This window comes from Calliopsis andreniformis, chromosome 1 (genome assembly GCF_051401765.1).
Source record: "Calliopsis andreniformis isolate RMS-2024a chromosome 1, iyCalAndr_principal, whole genome shotgun sequence".
NCBI classification, from domain to species: Eukaryota; Metazoa; Arthropoda; class Insecta; order Hymenoptera; family Andrenidae; genus Calliopsis; species Calliopsis andreniformis.
The window spans coordinates 748,179-766,669 of record NC_135062.1 but is presented as its reverse complement, the minus strand read 5'-3'; the positions used below and the strand labels follow the sequence as shown (position 1 = coordinate 766,669).

Sequence of the window (18,491 nt, the reverse complement as noted above, 5' to 3'; positions counted from 1 at the left end):
GGATTTTGAGGAATGGGAACGTTCACGCCCGTGGAGCGCTAAAGCACTCTGCTCGCAGAAATAATTCAGTCAATTTGTAACTTAGAATTAAATGATTACTTTTATTGTAGTGTGTAAACACGTCTGATCACACTGAGTAACTGAATCTAAGCGTGTCAAAAAAAAAAATGGCTTTTGCAAAATCAATTCAAATACATCTTGTTGAATTCTCCGAAGAACTTAGTAACTAAAAACCAATGAGAATATTACTTAATAATTAATAAATTCCTATTGGTTATCACTGACATCATCGTTTATCAATCTTTTATCTTACGAGTACATTACATCTCGGCAATGAATCTATTTTCTTAGAGAGAGGAGAAAAAAATGAAATTTTTATGTTTAATAAAGTGTTGCTAAGCGGATATTGTTTCATTAATTCATTACCTGAAGTATTCTATTTAATAGAAGTATTCTTTCTCTATTACATTCATGATTCAGTTTAAACTTCGCGCCCCCTGAAGTTACCTTCACATGTGTTACACAACAATACCCGGGCATACTAAAACCTGAAGTGGCGCTGGCAACACTGGTCACGCTGTACGTCAGGCGTTTTGTTGTGCTTTATGTTGTATGTTGTGTTGCATTGGTTGTATTCATAGAAACGCAAAATAGTTAAAATGTGAAGAATTTTTTGTCTAGTGAAGTATATTTTAAAATTCATTTAGCAATGGTATCATATCCGTCTATCAATGTAGTAGAATTAGTAATTGATGAGGTTGCCTTGGAAGGTTTGGACGGTATTACCATAGAAGGTTAGTATAAAATTAGGTTAGTATAGTTTCGTAAATGTGCAGAGTTTTTAAACAGTAGTTACGCATACTATTAAAACACGGCAACAAGTCTTCGGTTAATCCAATGTTTTCATGTTATTTGTTATATTAAATAAAATTCGAAAAGATATAATATCAAACTTCAAATATCTCTATTCAAATATTAAACTTATGTCAGTATACATATTTGTTATGTTATTATTATACTAAAATATTTTTAATGGTTTTATTCTGTCAAACAAAGCTTTAGAAAATAGATATTTTATATCAAAAAAGCTTTGAATGTTTTAAAAATAAATAGCAGGTAATATCAATTTTGATTTGCAAAATCAATCTTGCAAATTGTATGGAGAAGATTATATTTTAACTCTCTCTGGTTGAAAGCTAGGATATTCCCCCAGCAAGAATACTCATGTTTGCAATCATTACAAAGGAAAAAGTTAACCAATTGTACTTGCACTCCTCTGCTTTGTTTTTCCCCGCTTTGCACAGTACTTAAAATATAAATACATGCTAATTATAAAGCATATTTGCCTAATTTATGTTATTTTTTTGTATCCATAATAAAAAGAATATTTTTTGAAGTTGTTAAATTTATATGTAAAAAAATATTTCGATGTCAAATCTGTAAGGTAATTATTATTCACAAAGATCTTATTGGAACAAATTGATAAATTACCATTTTTAACATTGAAATGAGACAGGATCACCTTAAAAAATAACATTAGTATGTGAAGTGTTTCCTGGGTCATTGCTGAGTCATGAGCTTTTACAAAGAAATGGATCATAATATAATAAATGCAGTAACATGGACAACCAGTGATTCACATAATATGAATGAAAAGTCTTACAGTATTCAATGCATGAAATGTTTGAGATTCTGTAATTTTTAACAAAACAAGTTAATAATACAAAAATTCCATTTGCATCAAGAGATGTCATGTAGATGTTTATAAAAAAAGTAAAGGGTGCAAGTGATTCACAAATAAGTTCCTGTAGAATCAGCTTTTGTAAAATTATGAACTTTGAGACCATTTTTAAGGTGCAGGTCTGAGCATCGCTGCTTTTAAAAAATATAAATTATTACTGATAATAAATGGAATATGAAATACTCAATGTATATTCATGTATTCCTTACTTATAATTTTCTTTTCTTTTATAGCATTATGGTTACGTTTAACGCATCGACTTCATAATTCACTACCACTTCCAAACTCAGTTATGATTCAGATATGGTCCATATGCATTCAGATCAAGGAATTTGCATTTTATGAATTAGAGAATGCAAGAGAACCACTTACAATTTTTGATCGTTATGAATTTGTTGATCCTGATTTAGGTATTATACTAGAACCAGTAAGTATTTTAAAAGAAATTCAATTGTGCTACTAGACTATAAATGATATGAAATTATTTATTTTTGTAGGAAAATGTACCATTAGACATATACCCTCATTTTCCTATACATGATGTCCCTAATGGTATAAAAGGATCTTGCTCAACGTATTATACTCGTAAGGATGTTACGGAAATTGTAAGAAATCTCAATTTAGATGATGCTAGGAATAGATATGGGCAAAAATTAGTTATTGTTGCATCACAGTCTGCAAGAAATAGTGCATTAATGGGAGATGAAGTATCTCCAACTCTTGAATTAAATGTAACACAGTATTGTTTCTTAGAAAGAGTTGGAAGATCTCGATATCATGGAGAAGTTACTCAAGGAAAACTTAGTCTTAATGCATTAAAAGAAGATCCTAAAAGTTTATTCTATCACCGTAAGCTGTTACTGCGCCACAAATTAATAACAAAACAGATACATCATCAGAAAAGTGGTGATCATAGTTGTAATGGTAGTCTTTTACATCTTCCACGATTTTTTGTTGAAAGGAAACCAAAGGCAATTTTTTTAGCTGAAGAAGTTGTTAAAATTCTTAAGACAAAACCTAATTGTGTTGCGGAATATGATGAAATAAAACGCAAATTACAAATTGAACATGCGATAAAGAAGTTATTTAAAACTTCATTCTTTCAAAAAGTTGTTAAAACAGATATTGTAAGTAGTAAATAAAATATTGGTTTTGTTTAGATTAGTAGTTTTATAGTTTACTTTGCCTTATGTAACAATAACAATTTATATTTTTAAAGAGAATACCATACAGAACTTTATATCCAAACGCAAAGCCTACAGAATGGCAACAGAAAACTAATCCAGCAAAAGAAAAGAAGATTAAAGTAGTGCAGTTGTTATTTCCGACTATTGATATTGTTGATGCATGGAGTAAAGATGATATACCAGAAGAAGATGAACCACAAGGTTTGTTTATTGATTTAGATATTGGATATATTTAATACATTATTTTTCTTTAATAAATAACTTTTCTGTTTAAACTTTTATTAAAGTTGAATTTAGAATACTAGATTTTTCTCTAATTTATCTTATGATAACGCTTTTAGAATGTTTTGAAATACTGATTCTGGTTATTTGAGTTATTTAACTTCGTAAAATTTGAACGAATTCTGATTATTATTTACAACTTCGAATGATCTTGAATAATTGTAATCGATGGATTCATCTAAGAGCGTTCAACGCTCATACAGACTGTTTAATTATAAGTTTGAGGGATGATCACGGACGTTAAATTAAGGCAAGAATCAAGAATATTACTGATGAATATTAAAACATTATTACAGCAATTGATTTAAATTGAAGAATCTTTTGTATTAAGATCGATTCGCACAGATCCATTACCGTCCAGTTCGTTCCGTTTGGAAAAAATATCCTTCCATTGCTTTTAAATGGAGCGGTTTGTACTTGACGTTAAGTGTCCGTCCGGCAAAACGGGCGGGTGGTTGCATTCGCGCATCAATTTTCTTCCGTCCTGTCCGTAACCGTCCAGTAAGCAGAAATATCGTTGCTTTGTTTTTAAATCGAGCAGTTCGCACTTGATCCGTTTCGTCCCGTACACGTTTGAAAAAGTTAAATATCATTGGCAACATACTCTCACTTTCTGCCGTAGATCGGCGGAAAGCCTTTTAAAATCGGGAGAAGTAGACCTTTTTATGTTTTCGATAATGTTTCCTGATGGGTTTTCGAGTCTAACGTCTTGAAAGACGCACCATGCGGAGCTGTCATAAAAAGAAACAGTTTGTAATCTTCTGAAAAACGTACAGATACCTATATATATTTCTCATTAGATTTTTATGTGTTATTACTAAAAGTGTTATTACTATAAGTGTTATGTGTTATTGCTAAATTCTTTGTGTTTTCCTGATAAAAATAATACCAAACGTGACAATTCGGAATATTTTTCATAATTATAATAAAAAACGTAGGTATATAGGTATTTTAATTTTATACGATACCGGTGCGACCTATTCTGAACACTTTTACATAATATAATTGTGGGCTTTTTCATGCCAACTTGATTACTTGTGTTCTTCAATATTAGTGATTTTAACAATATTAGAATACGTTGTAGTGCAAGTGTAATTAAGTAAGTTTTTTTTCTAACTCTTAAAATTTTCTAGCTTCCATTAATAATTATGTACAGTGCGTTCACAAATGAATTATCTACAAAATCGTTAGAAAACGGACTTTCGTCTTTTTTAATCACGCAGGTTTCTCAGATTAATTTTAGATTTTTGGGAATAAATTTTTCGAGAATTACAAATGAAATCTTCATAACATATAAATATAATAAAACTACAGTAATTCACAAATTGATCAAATACTAGACCAAAACGTAGTCCATTTTCTAATTACTGTCATTTTCTGAAAAGAAGTCGTACAGCAAACTACTTGGAGTCATTTTAAAGGGTGAATCCTCTACTTTCACATTCTGAAGTTGAACTTTCACGAACATGTTCCAGCATTTTTAAAAAGTACAAGTTTTTACAGAAGTTTTCCTATATGCTTCTGTGGAATTAATATTTAAAATCAGTTTATTAATACTAAATAATAATAAAACTATCGAATTGGCTTGTACGAGGTCACTATCAACTCTGCTGTCTCTTCCTTTTCCTCTTCGAAAAAAGCCCTTTCTTCGCTTTCCCTCACTCCTACCGCACTCTCGCATCCCACTCATCCCTTACCAAGGTCAACACGGCACAGCGGACCGCTGGTCGCCAACGGTTTCGGTATTGGGCCTGGTCCTTATCAATCGTTTTATGACTCTCTTCGTGCAGGGTCCTTACAACTACGACTTATATCTAGATTTTTATAACTACGATACTACACTTCTCACAATCTAGGTCGAAACGTCTTCTTGGAAACTTAACTTAGAGATGTGAAAATAGAAGATTTACCACTTAAAAAACTCCAGAAAAGTTAATGTAAGACCTCTTCTTACAAAGTAACAGTAATTTAAAAATGGATAATGGTTCGGTCTAGTATTTGATTAATTTAAAAGAAAAAATGATAAAACTTATTTAATTGATGGACATTAAAAAATTGTAGTCAAACGCATCCGATTCAGGTCTGATGCAGACAAGCGACATTTTGAAACATGTTTATTTTTTTTTAATAGGTGACCTTATTTTTTTAAAATTGCATCATATTTTTTAGTACATTATTCGATACATCTGGTTATAAAAAAGTATTAAACTATTCGGTGAAACGGTTAGTTTGAGTGTTACGTTCCGAACAAACATTTTTCGACTTTCTTGTATTTTCGGCCAGTGCGTCGACCGGGATGTGTCACAACATTGCTTTGCCATTATGGATTTACCCGCAGAGACGCGGAAACCCATATAAACTATGTTATCAATTTTAAGGACGATGGGCTGTTGAGAATTCGGATGAGTAATAGAAAGTATAAGATCTGTGGATAGCTTAATAATTAGAAAATTATGAGTAGAAACTGACGAGAGAGAACACACGCAACATGTTGAATATGAACTGTTGAACATGGATTCGCTATGACTTTACATCCATTCGCTAGAAGATCTATGGACTGGTGATTCGAGAAGAATCATGTTTGTCCTAGCTTCAGCCATCCGGCATTCTTCGTAGACAAATTTTAACCCTTTTAGTGCCGTAGGCCGATGTATCGGTCCTCGCTGCACTAGCAAAAAGTGCCAGAGCCGATATATTAGCCCGCGCCTTGTAGCGCTTCACTATTCGCATTGCGAGAGATCTCTATCTCAAAATAAATTTATAATACGTTATAAATAGTCTAATTTCATTACGAGAGAATTAAAATAAATAATTTTTCGGTTTAACTTTCCCTTATATTCTATGCACAGTTGATGTGGGCAACCGGCACGGCGTGTTTCTTGTTTCTTGTATGTTTCTTGTGCAATATTACTTATTTTGTTAAAAATATATTGGAAATTTAAAGTATATACTTTGTAATAAACAGTCTATATAAAGTTACGATAAAAAGATGACTGTTCCTATGTGTAATTACGTTTTGAAACAGAGAACTCTTTTTTTTTTTTATCACTTATATCTTTGTTATTTATGTAATTTTCAATGAGTATAGAAAAATTAGCATCACTGTTTTATTCTCTATTTTGTCCTTAATATACTGCTTTTTGAATTATGTAAATATTGCTTTTCGTTTGGTTTTTATGAGTCTTTTTCCAAATCCTAGTAAAATCGTAAAATTCGGCCGGTTATCTTCGCATAAGCACCTCTTTTTCGCCCGGCACTAAAAGGGTTAAAGTATAGAAGAGGGCGGGATATAGCGATTTCAGTAAAACAGGAAGGTTTGGATCCTTCACATTTTTAACAATTATCCAACTGGGGACCCAGGTACGAACCAACGTATTTTTTCCTGATTCTTGCCAATTCGGTGATCCAATCAAAGTTAACAGAATGGGTAAACAAGTTTAAGAGGATACAATCAGATATGTCAGGGCGGTGACAATACCGACAAAATTAAGCAAAAATAAGGTTTACGTGAATACACTTTTCGTCCTTATACTAGAAGATTTTGAGCTGGGAAAGGGCTCATTTGATAAGGAAAGGTTCAATCGCGAGTGCTGTGGTCATGATTTAGCCAGATGTTGCTGATATTTAATATGATAATATGAGTTTTTAAAGTGCAAGCTTCGGAATTAACTGCTCTTTTCGGCCGATTTTCGAAGGCGACGCCTTCTTTCTCTCTCACACGTCACTTCTCTTCGCGGCGGCCCTAGTGCTCGGAAGACCTCAGGCGCGTAGTACTTCATGGGTGATGTGGAAATCTATTGATATAAGTGCCGTCGCCCCAATGCATCACGCGCGATTTTTGTGGCACGCGTCTGAGGCCTCAGCACTAGAGCAGCCGCGGAGAGAAGTGACGTGCGAGGGAGAAAGTAGGCGTCGCCTTCGAAATCGACCAAAAAGAGCAGTTAATTCCGAAGTCTAAAGTAAATCAAAAATCAACAATTTGTAGTCATGAAATCAAAGCATTTTTAAGTAATTTAGACATTGCTCTGAGCGAAAGCATGATCAGAGCACTCTTGATTGAACTTTCCTCTATCGAATGAGACCTTTCCAAGTGTATTCCTGTGTCGGCAGTGCTTTTTGTCAGGTTAGGAATAAAACACAGTAAAAAAGTGACAAGTTTAGTTCAGCTAGTGCACACCAGGCGGTGCTTAATCAGATGGCCCCTGATACCCAGATTTGACACGCGAGTTATTGAAAATTTTCCTCTCCATTACACACACTATCGTACAAGCCGCGCATATCGTTCATGTTTCACAAGAAGTCCTGTGAAATGTTGTTCCAAGCTATATTGTGAGGCTCGAACAGAAGAAGAGCTCGGCGGTTCGGGCAGCTTCGACAAAAAGCTTGAAACGCTTAGAGTCCTTTCACATGACTATACGCGTATCGCGATACGCGTATGTAGGATACCGATAGTACATATAATGTTATGGAAGCTTTCAGACGGTGATTCGACGACGGAGTATCGCGATACTGATTTTCGATATCAGCGATCGGTCGGCCGCTGGCAACTTTTTCTGCGTCAAGGCGACCGACGAAACATTAAAACAAATGGGAGCATTCACATAACGGCTATCGTCGAATTCGTTCGTCGAAAGTGCCATATTTGATAATGATAAATTTATTACTGAGATACATAACCACTTGTTTGTCAGAATACCAAATGAACATTCAATAAATCGACGAGCCTTTGATAGATGATAATTGAATACTTGTTTATCTTATGTTAAATTTTTCCCACCATATAGACGTATCATAGATTTCGATAATGTAAATGCCTTATTTCCCACTAAAACAAACGGAGTCTTGTAATCATTTGTCTTGTCTAAATATGCAGGGTCCGGGATGTTAAGAGTTTCTGCTTGTAATTTTTTATTAAATAATGAATTACTGTAGATAGAGGCATCATTATTTTTTCCATAATCGCCAATATCAACATAAGTAAAACAGTAATTCGAATCACAAACGGCTTGTAGTATAATGATTCACTACATTTTGGCTTGATTACGCGGGTATGCTTGCCGTCAATGCCACCGATACAATTTGGAAAATTGTAACTATTTTTCCAGAATCCCTCGAATATTTCCAGCCATTTCTTTTTGTCTGATTGATCCATACATGAATCTTTCATACAATTCGAAATAGATTCTCCAATTCTATAAGAATAGTGTAAATCTGTCATATAACAGTCAGTGGCAAAGTACTTAGAAGTATACTGGCTCGCATATTTGTGTCATTTTTTACAATAGAACTCTGTATATTCCCTAGTTCTTCATATGACGTGGCAGACATCCGATAATAATTGAAAAATTTATATGGATCTGTTATGGGACGAGTTAACTAATTATTACGTGTATATGCTGTACCACGTCTTAACCTCGTCGTGCCCACGTGCTTCCTGTCGCCTTCCCGGCTCGCTCCTCCTGACCCCCCGAGATGACGCCAGGGACGCACTCACACAACATCCTCCTTCTTTTATTAGGAAATCATTATTACATTAATGTGTAACAACATCGCCGTAAAACATAGGTGGTCCGCAACATCTCCTGGGTCTTCTCGGACGAGACTTAGGTTCCCTACGACTGGTGTCTTCTTCCTGGTTTTGTACGCGTTCGTCCTCGCGGCTGTTTACAGTAACCTCCTCCTCTCTAACCGTATACGCTTGTTCAGTGTTCTCTATTAACTCAATCGGCGCGCTGTCCCTAATCACAGAATCTTGCACCTCTCTTTTCTTATATGGCGCGGGTACTAAATGCCACCTATTTCTTCTTATCAAACTCCCCCTCTCCGTCTTAATCAGAAACGAATTTAGTGCCTTCAATTGCTTCACCACCCTTCCGTAAACGCGCAAATCGTTTATCGCGCAAATCATCGATACTCAGACTGGACAACCTACTGGAACGGTGCCTCTTATTATAATACAAAGCCTGTTTCCTTTTACTCTTAGCTTCCGCTTGAACTAGTTTTTTGTGACCTGTAGACGTTCCTAGGTCTTTAGGCATCATCGGAAGCGTCGATCGCATTTTCCTAGAAAACATGAGCTCGGCCGGACTATATCCATTTTCCAACGGTGTCGATCTATACGCTAACAGTCCCTCGAATACATCCTCGCATTTTTTTATAATGTTCTTAGCTATCTTTACAGCTGATTCTGCGGTCCCATTACTTCGTTGGTATTTCGGAGAGCTGGACACATGGGAGAAGTCGTATTTCTTCGCGAACTCCTGGAACTCTGATTCGAACTGTTTGTCGCAGTCAGACCTGACCACTTCGGGTATGCCGAAACGTGTAAATGCTTCACGACATTTCAGTATGACCTATCCCTGCGTGAGACTCCTCAGTTCGAATACTTCAATAAATCGAGTATAATAATCTATAATTATTAAATACCACTTCTCCCACTTGAACAGGTCTAAACCGACTTTTTGTCACGGCCTGCACGGAAATTCCTCTCGCGCGAACGGTTCTTTGTGATTGTTCCTATGCTCGACGCATTTCGGACAACTCCACTAAGTTTTTTACCTGACTACTAAGCCCCGTCCACCATACTGATTGCATCGCCCTAGCTCTACATTTATTTATGCCTAAATGACCGGTGTGTATTTTATTCAGAATCTCCACCTGCAGCGTCGGAGGAATGACTAAATGAGAGTTATACAATAAAAAACTCCTTACATACGAAATGTTGCTTCGGAACGCGAAATATGGAATAACCCCTCTGCCATACCGTTTTTCGCATGCCAGCCATTTATACAGTAACTCGTTAGATTTTTACACACAAAGTCCTTTTCCTGTTCTTGCTTAATTCTACTTAACATACTTTCCGACGCAGGTAAACTTTCTACAATAAATCCAACATAGTTTTCTATCTCTTTTGGAAAATCTTTCCCTTCATTCATTCCGTAATCCACCGGCGCTCTCGACAAATAGTTCGCCAACACCAACTGCTTTTCCGGTACAAAACTTATCCTGTAGCAAACTGATTCTCTAGAGCCTCGGCGTAAGCTCATCCAGCAGTTTGGTTTGTAAATCTGTAGCAAGGGCTTATGATCTGTCTCGAATACTACATTAATTCCTATTGCGTAGTCTTTGAAATGTTCGCACGCATAAACCAAAGCTAAAGCTTCTTTCTCGATTTGACTGTATTTTTTCTCTGATTCTGAAAGAATTCTGGACGCGTACGCGATGATTTCGCGACTTTCACTGCCGTCCTCTTGCAACAACGCTGACCCAATGCCGTAGCTCGAAGCGTCTGCCTGAATTATCACTGTTTTACTGAAATCAAAATAAGCTAATGTTGGTGACTCCGTGATTAACTTTTTTACTTTCTGAAAGGCTCAATTTTGTACATCTGACCAAAGTACGTGTCGTCTTTCAACAACGCGTTCAATGGTTCTAAAACATCAGATTTTCCGGGTATGAATCTACTGATGTAGTTAACCATACCCAGAAACTGCATAAGAGACTGTTTGTCCTTGGGCGGTGCACACTCTACAATAGCTACAATGCGTTTTGGGTGTACTTTCACTACCGACTGTGAAACTATATGTCCCGAAAACTCTATTTCTTTTACGCAAAAAATGCATTTCGCCCTGTTCAGAGTTATCCCCGCTTTTCCGAGTCTTTTGAAAACCACGTCTAGAATTTCTCGATGCTCCTCCATAGTTTTCGTATGAACCAAATGTCATCAACATGAACGATGACGTTTTCTAAATCGTAAAATAATTCCGAAAACCATTATGAAAAATAATCGGGTGCACAATTAACGCCGAATGGTAGACGCGTGAACATGAAACGCCCGAAAGGAGTAATAAATGTAGTTAACTTTTGACTTTCCTTGTCGAGTCTCACCTGATAGAATCTTGCTTCCGCATCCAGCTTTGAGAAATATCTACTATCTTTTAGACTTGTCAGCGCTATGTCGACTTTTGGTATTGGAAAATAGGCCCGTCTAACACTGTTATTTAATTTAATATAATCCCCGTACAGGCGAACACTTGCTCCATCTTTTTTCGGCACTACGACAATGGAGCTACACCAGTTCGTTGGAAAATCTGGGACAATAATGCCCAATTTCCGTAACCTATCTAACTCTTCCTTTACCTTACGACGCAACGGTAAAGCCACCGATCTAGGCACGGACTGAAAGAACGGAACTACATTCTGTTTTACTTGAATTTTGAGAGGCCTATCGAACTGACCTATGCCATTGAAAACCCTCGGAAATTTGATCACGAAATCTTTGACGCTCTGATTAATCTTTAATTTCAAGTTGTTCACTACTCTTATTAAATAAAACTTTTTAATTTCTGGTTTTCCGAGCAATTTCCTTTTTAGTCCTTGGATCACGTAAACTCGAGCTTCTACTCTTTTATCTTTTTTCTCTAAGTGCACATCGATGTATCCCACCAATGCCAATTCTTTCCCGTCCGGTCCTAAAACTATCTTATAACTCTTATGTATTTCCTACCTAAAGTTTACTGGAACACGCTCAAGAGAGATGCAAGACACGTCTGCTCCTGAATCGACAATGAAATGACATTCGCTAAAAAATTCCTGTACGTGTACCTTAAAACTGTCATCGCAACTGTGCTCTCTCACTGCTCCTATAAACATCGCGTCGTCGTTGTCTTCGTTGTTTCCATCTCCCTCTTCTACTCTGTTTATGTTTCTTCTACCTTTCGCCCTGCAGGCATGCTCCCAGTGGCCCACGTTGCCGCAACTGCGACATTTGGAATTGGACGCTGGACATGTATGAGAAACCACGTGCCTCTGCAAACCGCATCTTCCACATGGATTCTCTTCCTTCGGCTTACTCGCACTGCTGTATCCCTTCTTTCTGGTCTCTGCAACCCTGTTCAGTTTAATATGATGCGTCGCCTCATCTCGGATTTTTTTTCCTTCCTTAGCTTGCACTTCTGCTTGCCGTGTCATCTCCAATGCAATGTTTTGCATTCCTTTTGCAATGTTTTTCCAATGTGCGCGTGTCGCTGATACCGATGACAATACGGTTGCGAATGAGGTCCTCTTTTAGGTTTCCAAATTCACACGTTTCCGCCAAGGTATATAGAGCCGTTACGAAAGCGTCTACACTCTCGCCACTCTATTGCACTCTTGTATTGAACTTAAATCTCTCGAACACCATGTTCTTCTTAGGTGCAAAATAATCATTAAATTTATCACGCACCATCACATACGTCGTAGCCACGTTAGAGTCTGGCATGATCTGGGAAAGAATTTCTTCCGACTTCTCCCCCATTAAATAATACAGCATGTCTATCTTTTCTTTGTCACTTCTTTCCTCCAAACCGGACACTGATAGATATCTTTCGAATCTTTTCAACCATACCACTCTTAATTTTGGTCGGGAAAAATTCAGCTCCCCTGGCGACTGAATTGCCGGAACCCATGTTCTGCTGCTGCCTGCGTCGTTTGCGTTGCTGGCTTCGACTTCTGCCATTCTGACTCGCCGTTGTTTTTTTTCCAACATGTCTTCATTCTTCTTTTCCGCCACTTTCCTTCCTTCTCAGTTGGAACCTTATGCTTCTTTTCAATAACAGTATCCCACTTTTAACACTATGTTATGGGACGGGTTAACTAATTATTACGCGTATATGCTGTACTACGTCTTGACCTCGTCGTACCCCACGTGCTTCCTGTTGCCTTCCCGGCTCGCTCCTACTGATCCCCCGAGATGGCGCCAGGGACGCACTCACTATAGGGTTATCATTGAATCGGCAGCCCTACTCTGCCCTTGTTCGTCTTGAGCGATCAGTGCGTATGGGAAACTTATAGAGAAACTCAGTCAAGTAATCAGTATCACATTCATTACTTCTCTCCACGCGCTTACAGCGGAAGCCGAGCATGCTGTTCTCCTCGCGTACAGCGCGCATGCGCATCGCTTTTTCCCCCACTCCTCAATCTGGAGGTACGGAACGCTGGTCCCCACATCACACAACAGGATCGTTACGAAGTTTTTGGAATAAAATATGAAAAGCTACCTTTTCTTCTCGTATAGAATTAATTGGATGAACCCAATATTTTCTCTTCACTTTTCTCCTTTTAGTAGCTTTTTTATGTAAAAACCAAACGGATAAAATTTGAATCTCATCCTTTATTTCAGAAAAGTTTTCACTAATAACGAACGCATGTTTCTCAAACGAAACAATATGTTTAACTGAAAAACAAATGATCAACACCGAGCTACGAAATTAGTTGGATACAGTATCGCATAAGTATCTTGTTGTCAAATACATATCGCATACGTGTATCGTCGTGTGAAAGAGCTCGTAGGTTCAAGTCACCGACAAACGGCACGAGCTACATGCAATCTTTTTGATATTATACATATTTTCAAAGTGGCTGCATTTCCAGAGATCGTAGAAGTCGGCGATGCTGACACAATAAATATGGGCAAATGAAAATATCGCGCGCGCCGTTTGTGCCGTTTGTTGACAACTTGACAGTATTTCAAGAGCGAGAGGGTAAAGTTCACTTTACATTCGCGTTCTCTTTTGACTTTCCGAAGCTGTCCGAAGTGGCCCGAAGCGCCGAGCTCATGCACACGCAAATCCTAAGGTGGTGTGTGTAGTGGAGAGGGAAATTTTCAGTAACTCGCATCGCCAAATTGGGTATCACAGACTCCGATTCCACATCGGCAGCCTTTCAAATTAGGCGCCGTCTGGTTCGCAAAAGCCCAACTAAATTTGTCACATTTTTGGCTCTGTTTTATCGATAACCCAGTCAAAAGCAATACTGTGGTATGGTTTTACGGCCTGACACTTTTCGTCCTTACATGAAAACATTTTGAACTGGAAAAGGGTTCATTCGATAACAAAAGTACAACGCAGCGCAATCAACTTGCCATTTCGTTCAACGCACTCTCTAAATTACATAAAAATGCTTAAATTTCTATAGCTGTCAACGGTAGATTTTTGCTCTACTTTATAACACTCGTATTACTAAATATCAGCAGAATTTCGTTAAATCACGAGTTGACTGCGCTGCATTGAACTTTTTTCTTTCGGATAAACCCATTCCCAGTTTGTTTTGCCTAATTTTGTCGGTAATGTCGTCACTCTGACATATCTGATCGTACCCCCTTAATGGACTCATGTGTGAAACGTACCTGTGTCTGGATCCACAAAATTATAACTATGGTTTACTGTTAAATGCAGGAAATTATGGTTGGATAAACAATCATATGATTTCCAACAATCTGAAATAACTGTTGTCCCGGGCAAGATCCACTCTTGTATGATATTTAGTAACGTTGCCTGATTTCTGTAGGGCACAGAAACTAAAAAGCATTTTTTAGAATCTCTTTTAATTGCACCGAATATTCAATATCCTATTACTATTCAGCCTCTATTATATTTCCTATGGCTAATTTTGGCTTCATCAATTTAAACGATTGTCCATGGTCCCCCTAATTTTTGTGAATTTTTTTGAATAAAATCTATACAAATCTGCACACCTATAATTACAGTATATGTTACCGTTGGTTTATATAGAGTGTATTTATTTGATTGCATGTGAAATATGATATGATAAATAAGTAAATAACACTTATTTCATGAGAAAAACTCGACCAATCTACTATTGTTGGTTCAGATAACTGTAATTTATTTTCTAAAAACTTTTGGCGTGGTGGCTTTATTAAGAAAAAGTACGCAATTAATCGGCATATTGTTGCTATGTTCAAACTGGAATATGCAAACTATGTGCCTTTTCGTGCACTCCTTCGAAAATTGCATTGCATTTTCTGCCGTTTTTTATGGGCATTTTTTATATAAAATATCTTTCGACAAAAAAATAATAAATTTCCTTTACGTTTGTGTACCTCACACCCACACTTTTCACAGTTTATTGTTCTAGATAACACTCCATGTTCGATTAAGAACTCAATTAATAAGTTACTGTCTTCATTTATTTTTTCAAAGTCGCGCAACGACAGTTTGGTAGCAGTCATTGTTGCAACATTGTTAATGTTACCGATGCGGGAAGTTTAAAATTGTAACAATACGCATGCGCATCAAGTGATACTTTATGTTATTCTTCTTTATAAACCTCTACTTTCACTTCCTCATATAATTCTATCGCTCTCTCTAGTAAGCCTTTCCTCACTCCTCTTTTCTCTATTACTTGCCACAGTATCTCTCTATTTACGGTGTCAAAGGTTGCTTTGAAACTCATGAGAAAAGTATATAACTTTCCATCTCTTTTCGCTCTTTCTTTTTGTGCAATATGTTGCAGTATATAAATATTGTCAATCGTGCTCCTTTCTTTTCTAAAGCCTGCCTCTGTTTTTGGCGGTATTTCTTTGTTTTCTACTCTCTTCCATTATCCTCTTGTTTAGAACTGCCGCATACATTTTATACACCGTGATCAGTAGGAGGGTTATCCCCCTGTAGTTAGTAACTTCTTCCGTGTTTCCTTTTTTGTGCAAAGAGTATATTATTCCTTTACTCCAACTCTTTGGTAATTCTTCTCCCTTCCATACTCTCTGTATTATTTTTACTATTTTTTGTAATTTGTTTTGTGCAAAATTTCCATGCCTCATTGGATATTTTATCCTTCCCTGTTATTTTTTTCCTCTTCAGTCTCTGTATTTGTTCCTCTATTTCTTCAATTATTAAGTCTGCCTTTCTATCTTCCTCTTTCTGTTTTCTCTTAGTAGTTTTTTAAAATACTTTTCTCATTTTTGAATCGGTATGTTGTTATCTATCTTCCTTCTTCTTTTCCCATACTTATTTATTACTTTCCAGGACTCCGTTTCCCACCTTATCGTCTTTAATTTTTCTATTAGCTTTTCTGTCTTTTTTTTGCTTTCTTTCTACATAAATCTGTATGGTGTTTTCTTTTTACTAGATAATCCTCTCTACTTATTTGTCCTGCTCTAAGTTTCTTGTACATCCTTCCCACCTTTCTTTTGCTTTTTTTGCATTCCCTGTTAAAACTTGCCCTTGTTTCTTTCTTTTTGTCTTCTTTTATCTCTTTTTTAACCATACACCTATCGACTGCTTTCTTTAGTTTCTCCCATATCTCCTCTACCTTAGTTCCTTCCACTTTTGCTTTCTTTGTTCTTTCCCTGTATTTTTCTATTGCGTCTGCATCCCATGCCATGATCGCCTTTTATTTCCCTTTATCTTTATGTCTTACCTCATCTTCCTCCTACCAGAATTCTACTATTATTGGTAGATGATCTGACTCGGTTCTTTCTGCTATTCTAAATTCTTTTATTCTATCGCATGCTCTGGTTTTCACTATTGCATAGTCGATTACCATTGCTTCTTTTGCCCCTATATAGGTATATTCGGCGTTCTCATCTCCTTATTTGTTTACATTTAATATTTGCCGACCATTTTGATTTACTACTTTCAGCAATTTCTGCTGCTGAGGCACATCGAAAAAACAGTATGTTCTTCCCTGTTAGGCAAGCGATGACACGTGCCCGTTCGCATTTTACACATGTGTGTTTGCGTCCTTTTTTATCGCACATTTATTGTTTAGTGTATTTGTAAAATAATTTGTCTGTAGTGTAATTAACAGTATTATTAGCAATGTGCATAGTAGTTTATGAATAGTTTTAATAAATCTGGTTGTAAGCAACGCAACTGTGTCTCATACTGATTTCTAACCTCACCAAACTTATTATCTCTCGTTGCATGGCGTGTGGCCTTATGATGTGTCAATTGCCGTTGAGGGTGATATGGCTGGGAAATATTCCGCCTGAAAGTTGGAACATTCTCCAGCCAGTTCAAGTCGTTTAAGAACATATACAATCCTGACTAATTGCCTTCATAAAAAAACGGCACTGTTCTCTGTCAACGCGTAAACCCAAACACCTGGTCTCCTGGCTTTAATACCACGTTTACCAATAAAGGAATGGCAAGACAAAAGTGTCACCAATCATTAACACTAGAAAGACGGGAGCTTAGTATATACCTATATTGCCTGAAAGCAGTCAAAATGACTGCATTGTGAAAAAATAACTAATGCGCAAAGAAATTTGTTTAACAGTAATTTTTAATATATTTTATATCACTTACAGTCATATAACAAGTTATTAATAAGTATTAACAATAAAAAAAATGTATTTCACACTCAGAGATCCTCCTTCCCATCTGAATGACGTTACAGCGCGTTCAAAGGGAACAAAGCGCGTGGCCAGGCCTGGCATAAAGATTCGAATAACAAGTACGAATAACAATAACAATAACAATAACTTTAGTTATTGAACAACTGCAACTTCTCAAGAATATGTCGAAATCTACAATTTATCATGAACTTGTATGTTATCATGTTATTCCAATCCAGAGCCGAACTGGTCTTTTCCAAGCAGTCAAAATGACTGCTTTTCGGCAATATAGGTATAACACATATATATTCCGGAAGTGAAGGACGGGGGGGGGGGGGGGGGGGGGGGGGCAACAACAATGATTAATTAACCCATTTATATGTTGTAGAAAAAGTCACAAAATTATAAGAAGCTGTGTCATTATTTAAATCATTATTTTCTTAATTGAAATTCAAAAGCAGTCAAAATGACTTGCTTAGGCAATCTAGTGTTAATCAGATTAATGCCCACAGTTGCGTAAACGTAACATTTCATTCGCCATTTTTTAAAGGAAAATTACATTGTTGAGTTTTACTTCTTCATGTTACTCTAATGTTGCATTTTCGCAACTTTGAATCCTAATGGGTTAAGAAAGAGAAAATGTGAAATTCTGCATTTTTGAAGCGATATTAAAACCGACATGATTTGGTCTATTTTTCAGTATTCAATAAAAACTTGAGAAATGTTCGAAACGCATATGTATGGACTCAATGTGAACCAAACCACTTTGTTTTGAGTGGAATGTTCAGTTAAGAAGCACAAGTAATAGACTGGTGTTTCTTCAGTGAAATTTTTCTCCTTGTTGATAGTGAATGCTATTCTTCTATACGCAACCCTATTTTATGACCCTGTTCTATCAAGCGTTCGAATCGCAAGGTTTCGTTTTCAATAAACAGAATTTGATATAATAGAAGACTATATCAGTTAAATTAGAGAAAAAATAATTACTCTATCCAGGGTCTACTGTAATGCTTAATACTTTTACTTGTTATTTAGCTATTGCTTAACCTTTATGTCAGTAACTGGGTACTCGAGTATCCTTTGCACATTCTCTTTAAAGGTCAATAATTTTAGTTATTGACATAAAGGTTAAGTAAATTTTATCTTTTTCTGATATAATGTTGCA

At 36.5% G+C, this 18,491-nt stretch overlaps 1 protein-coding gene across 10 annotated transcripts in view; it reads left to right on the top strand.

Annotated features, from left to right (window-relative positions):
- The first annotated feature begins 631 nt into the window (after positions 1–631).
- The window catches only part of LOC143188062 (general transcription factor 3C polypeptide 1), an 84,812-nt gene continuing 66,952 nt past the window's right edge, over positions 632–18,491 (top strand). For all 10 annotated transcript variants that reach the window (XR_013003466.1, XR_013003462.1, XR_013003475.1 and 7 more), the window contains exons 1-4: positions 632–794; positions 1,975–2,168; positions 2,239–2,868; positions 2,961–3,129. Coding sequence is in view for 4 of the 10 variants with exons in the window: in XM_076392111.1 (XP_076248226.1) it covers positions 710–794; positions 1,975–2,168; positions 2,239–2,868; positions 2,961–3,129 (1,078 nt within the window). In the remaining 6 variants the exon portion in view is untranslated. The remainder of the gene's footprint in view (positions 795–1,974; positions 2,169–2,238; positions 2,869–2,960; positions 3,130–18,491) is intronic.